The 5,000-nt window shown below is 41.9% G+C and overlaps 1 protein-coding gene across 2 annotated transcripts in view; it reads right to left on the bottom strand.

Moving 5' to 3' along the window:
• Positions 1-5,000, bottom strand: part of LOC138973022 (uncharacterized) — a 10,388-nt gene that overhangs the window by 1,744 nt on the left and 3,644 nt on the right. The window contains exons 2-4 of one of the 2 annotated variants that reach the window (XM_070345670.1): positions 4,506-4,636; positions 2,189-2,305; positions 105-257 (exon numbers count right to left, since the gene is read on the bottom strand). In XM_070345670.1, coding sequence (XP_070201771.1) covers positions 105-257; positions 2,189-2,305; positions 4,506-4,636 — 401 coding nt within the window. Of the gene's footprint in view, positions 1-104; positions 258-2,188; positions 2,306-4,502; positions 4,637-5,000 lie in introns of both variants that reach the window. The other variant, XM_070345669.1, reaches the window with a different exon arrangement.

Raw genomic sequence — 5,000 nt, 5'->3', positions numbered from 1 at the left:
TCTCGCTACAGGGGTGTTCACTCTGTCACAACCAATACCAACCCAACATAGTTGTTACCGGAATTCACCTATTAATACATTAACATAAAGACTAAGACACTCACCCTATAACTATGGAAGAATATCCCACTCAAGGCCCAAATGAGGAGTCCCCAGAAAATGAGACCAAAGAACAGAGCCACGCAGTTCAGGATCTTGGCAACAGTCAAGCTGTGTCGGGCGTGGGCGAATTTTCCATTCAACACTTGCAGACGAGCCTATATATACACACATAACACCAATATCTAAAAACAAAACAAACAAAAAACAAAACATGTGAACAGTGCTGTGCTGTACAGGGGCACGAGGGCAATTGGACCTGGCTTCTATATATATATACGACTTGTGTCAGTGTGTGTGTGTGTGTGTGTGTGTGTGTGTGTGTGTGTGTGTGTGTGTGTGTGTGTGTGTGTGTGTGTGTGTGTGTGTGTGTGTGTGTGTGTGTGTGTCCGCGATGCACGCCCAAGGTTCTCGATGGATCTGTTTCAAATTTGGTGGGCATATTCAGGTAGACCCCGGACACAACCTGCTCGATGAGATATTTCAACACGTGCTCTCAGCGCGCAGCGCTGAACCGATTTTGGTTTTTCTCTGGATCCATTCCCAGTAACTCTTCCTTATCTTCTCCAGTGTTTTCAGCGTTTATCTCCCTTCCTTCGTGTGGCGTCAATCCATATTCCCGTTTCTATTTTTAGAAGGTCACTGTCGACAACGCTCAATCCATATTCTCGTTATACTTTTTTTACTCTTCTCCAGTGTTTTGCGCGTTTATCTCCCTTCCTTCGTGCGGTTTTCGCCGGCGTACACCCGGCAAAGCCGGATCCCCGGCGCAGCAGGGTATTCGGCTCGACTTCTTCCCGGCGAAGCCGTACCCGGCGAAGCGGGTATTCATCTAGTTAAAACATATATAGGTCCAATTGTCCTGCAAAACGTTGTTGTGTCGGAAGACATTCTACGTGTCAAAGCTATCGGTCAACAGACCGGCTGGGAGTCAGGGCAATGCGTTAAATCAAGAACGTATACGTAAAATAACAAAAACTTGACTAAATGCAAAAACCGAGGCCTGGGAACAACACTGTAGTGAACATGAATAAAAAGACAACAAATGACAGCTAGACAGAGAACGCCAGAAATAAAAAGAACGCGCGAGAAATAGTGTGACGTCATTAATCATCATGACAATTCATTACACTGTATATCACGTACTCTCACTCCCTTATTTCCATACCATCCCGAAGAAGGCAGTTACATGCCGAAATATTGATATAAAATTACCTAACTTGGCTACTGGTGGGGTTTGTTTTTAATCAAATGAAAATATATAAAAGAAAATGCTTGTGTCTCTCACAAACATATTGAATCAGACAAACATGCAGACAGAGAGGCAGCCAGACAGACACAAAAGATAGGAGGACTGTCGGACGGACAATCATAAACATAGTTCGACACAGACCCTCTCACAGGTACAAATACAGACAGCGACACACACACAGACACAGATATAGACACTCAGGCACAGACACTGACATATAGGAGAAGGGCTCCTAATATGGACCACTTTTTGTTTCATGCTGATAACTAGCTTGTTTTCTTGCGAAGATGTTTCATTTTGTGGTTGGTAGTCCTTCTCTCTTAGGTTAACCGTTAGGCCTAATTAGAGGGAATCAGCTGTGATAGACATTCAGTGAAAATTAGATACAGAAAAAAATCACAATTGGTCCATATTAGGAGCCTGGGCGCCCAATATGGACCAGTAAAGAGGCCTTCACGAATCAATGTAAAGAGCACCTTATACTTCAAAATAACATGATACAACTTAGTGTGCAAGTCAGACCAGAGACATACATACAATAATGCTTTAGATTTATCTGTTTCGGGTCGATTAGAGCATTATTTGAAGCACACCGGGAAACTAAAGAAGCTTATCAAAAACAGAGTGAAAATAAGTGATATTATCAACTACCAAGAAAAGAAGACCATTTGATATATTCTTCTGAAATCTCGAGGGCTAACTATAGGTTATTTTCAGCAAGCTTCTTGATGAATTAATGAAAATAGCCTTTAGCTTTTATTTTCTTCGATTTTAGGGTTGGAATAAACACAAATGTCGGTCGGGGAATCGGAAACATGGGGGGGGGGGGAGGCTTACCTGCCAGGCAACCCCAATGGCCATGAGACCACACCACAGGAAGCAGAACATGGCGCTGAGAGTCGAAAAGACAAGGCTGCCAGTGGTCTCCGGTTCCACCTCTCCCGACTGTGCAATCTGTTTCGAACCACAAGAAATGTACAGGGGTTATTTCCCTTTCCCAGAAAACCAGAAGTTACCATGAAGATTTCAATGCGAACTGTCCTGGCTCTTTTTGAGATAGGGTTTTGTTTCTAACACTTATGTTTCGTGGATAATACCAACAAGTGACGTCGCCTGTTTATTCTTTTGAATGATGCTTGAGCTCAACCTCTTTGTTGACCAAGATGTGAGAAGCGATTATTAGATAGGCGCATTGCAAGTCGACCACATTCAATAACAGGAGAATTGTTTTCCACGACAGATAAATACAAAATAAAAATCCAGAACGGTAATATTATGGGACACCTAATTATAGAAAAAGCAAATAGTGCACAACTACATCCACCTACATTGGTCTTTGTGGTGGAGGGTCATTCAAGTAATAATATGAGACAGTTGAAAGAAAAAAGTACAGAATTTAGATTGGTGATAAGTTGACTTTTTGATATCAAAATGTCGAGAGTCGAAGACGAATTGTGACCCTCCACCACGAAATGAGTCGCATGTCACCTCGCGCGGTCCGTCTGTAGATGTTAGTTTCTTTGTTAGTCTTGTGTTGACAACTCTTCGAAAAGCGCTTAGAACTGTACCCACGGAATACGCGCTATATAAGCTTCATATTGATTGATTGATTGATTAATATAAGTCCGGGGAGTGTCTGGTAACAGTGTGAGGTTCACCTTAGTCACAGGCTTATAACTCAAACAGTTTTAGCTCTTTTCAAAAACGGTTTTCACCACTTGATAGAGCATAAACAATATCTTTAGAAAAATATAAAAATATGAAAATCATGCAAAGGTGACATGCGACTCATACCATCGTGGAGGGTCACAATTGACTAAGATATGTGGTTTGTTAGGGCATGCGTAGACTTGTATTAAAGGCATACTCCATATGTGACCCTCCACCACGAAATGAGTCGCATGTCACCTTTGCATGATTTTCATATTTTTTACATTTTCCTAAAGAGTTTTTTTATACTCTATCCAGTGGTAAAAACCGTTTTAGAAAAGAGCGAAAACTGTTTGAGTTATAATCCTCTGACTAAGGTGACCGTCACACTGTTACCAGACACTCCCCGGATTTATATTAAGCCTAGCGCAGAACCGCGCGAGGTGACATGCGACTCATTTCGTGGTGGAGGGTCACATATTTTGAAAACAGTTCGGCTCACCATTAGAGATCTGGCCAAGCTTTTAACATGAAATAAAATAATTACTCCACTTCGACACATCTTCTTCTTCTTCTTCTTCTTCTTCTTCTTCTTCTTCTTCTTCTTCTTCTTCTTCTTCTTCTTCTTCTTCTTCTTCTTCTTCTTCTTCTTCTTCTTCTTCTTCTTCTTCTTCTTCTTCTTCTTCTTCTTCTTCTTCTTCTTCTTCAGCGTTTAAGACATTCTGGTGACGTGTGAGCTCGTTTGCCCATTTGGGTTCCCCACACTTTGAATATGTGCGCGATATAAATTGCATTAAAAAAGATTAAAAGAAATATTAAAAAATCCCTGCGCTTAGAACTGTACCCACGGAATACGCGCGATATAAGCCTCATATTGATTGATTGATTGACTATACTTTGAGAGCATAGTCAGCTTCACTCCGCTTTCGTTGGGTAGGCATGCTGTGTATGTTCGTGTTTCCATAACCCACCGAACTCCGACATGGATTACAGGATCTTTTCCGTGCGCACTTGGTCTTGTGCTTGCGTGTACACACGAAGGGGGTTAAGTCACTAAGCAGGTCTGCACATAAGTTGACCTGGGAGATTGGACAAATATCCACTCTTAACCCACCAGGCGGCAGCCACCGGGATTCGAACTCACGCCCTCCCGATTAGGAGGCCGACGTCTTATAGCTTACCACTGCGCCACTTCGCCCGCCGACACATATCAAAATTCCATTATTCTGACTACACTCGCGGTAGTGAGTTTCAGGTGTGTTTTGTGTGGGTAAATTTCTATTTCACTATTGGCCTTTTACGAGATTAATTGATTTTTTTTAAATCCCATAGGGCACAGAGAGCACCCGGTCTTTTAAATTTATGTATGTGGCCGAGTGTAGGTATAAGGTCTTGTCCCATGTAAACGCCTGGTCAGATCTCAGACGATAAGCCAGACTGTTTACACGGGAAGGAGTGAGCCTTCAATGATTGTCTTGAGAAAGGTTGAAATAGAACATACCACCATAGGTCGAGTTGGAGCAGGCTGGATGTTGGTCATGGGAATACAGTTCTGCTGATCGTTGGTAGGCCCTGTGTTGTGATACCCGCCATTGTTGACCGGTCCACCAAGACTGGCTTCATAGGTGGGTAGACCTGTAATAACACGTATATGGAAACATGTGTTATTGGCCGTGCCATTAAGGATGAAAATCACGTGTTCATCTCAATGCTTGTTATTCTCTCAGGTAGCAGGAGAATGGTTCCGAATAACTCTCATTCACTTTATTACCCATGTCGTATGTATTTAGAGAGCTTACTTCCTTTGTTTATAAGATTAAACAGCGCTCTGCTTCATTTGTTTATAAGATTAAACAGCGCTCTGCTTCATTTGTTTATAAGATTAAACAGCGCTCTGCTTCATTTGTTTATAAGATTAAACAGCACTCTGCTTCATTTGTTTATAAGATTAAACAGCACTCTGCTTTATTTGTTTATAAGATTAAACAGCGCTCTGCTT

The sequence above is a fragment of the Littorina saxatilis genome, linkage group LG8, assembly GCF_037325665.1.
Source record: "Littorina saxatilis isolate snail1 linkage group LG8, US_GU_Lsax_2.0, whole genome shotgun sequence".
NCBI lineage: Eukaryota > Metazoa > Mollusca > Gastropoda > Littorinimorpha > Littorinidae > Littorina > Littorina saxatilis.
This window is presented reverse-complemented; position numbering and strand designations above follow the sequence as displayed.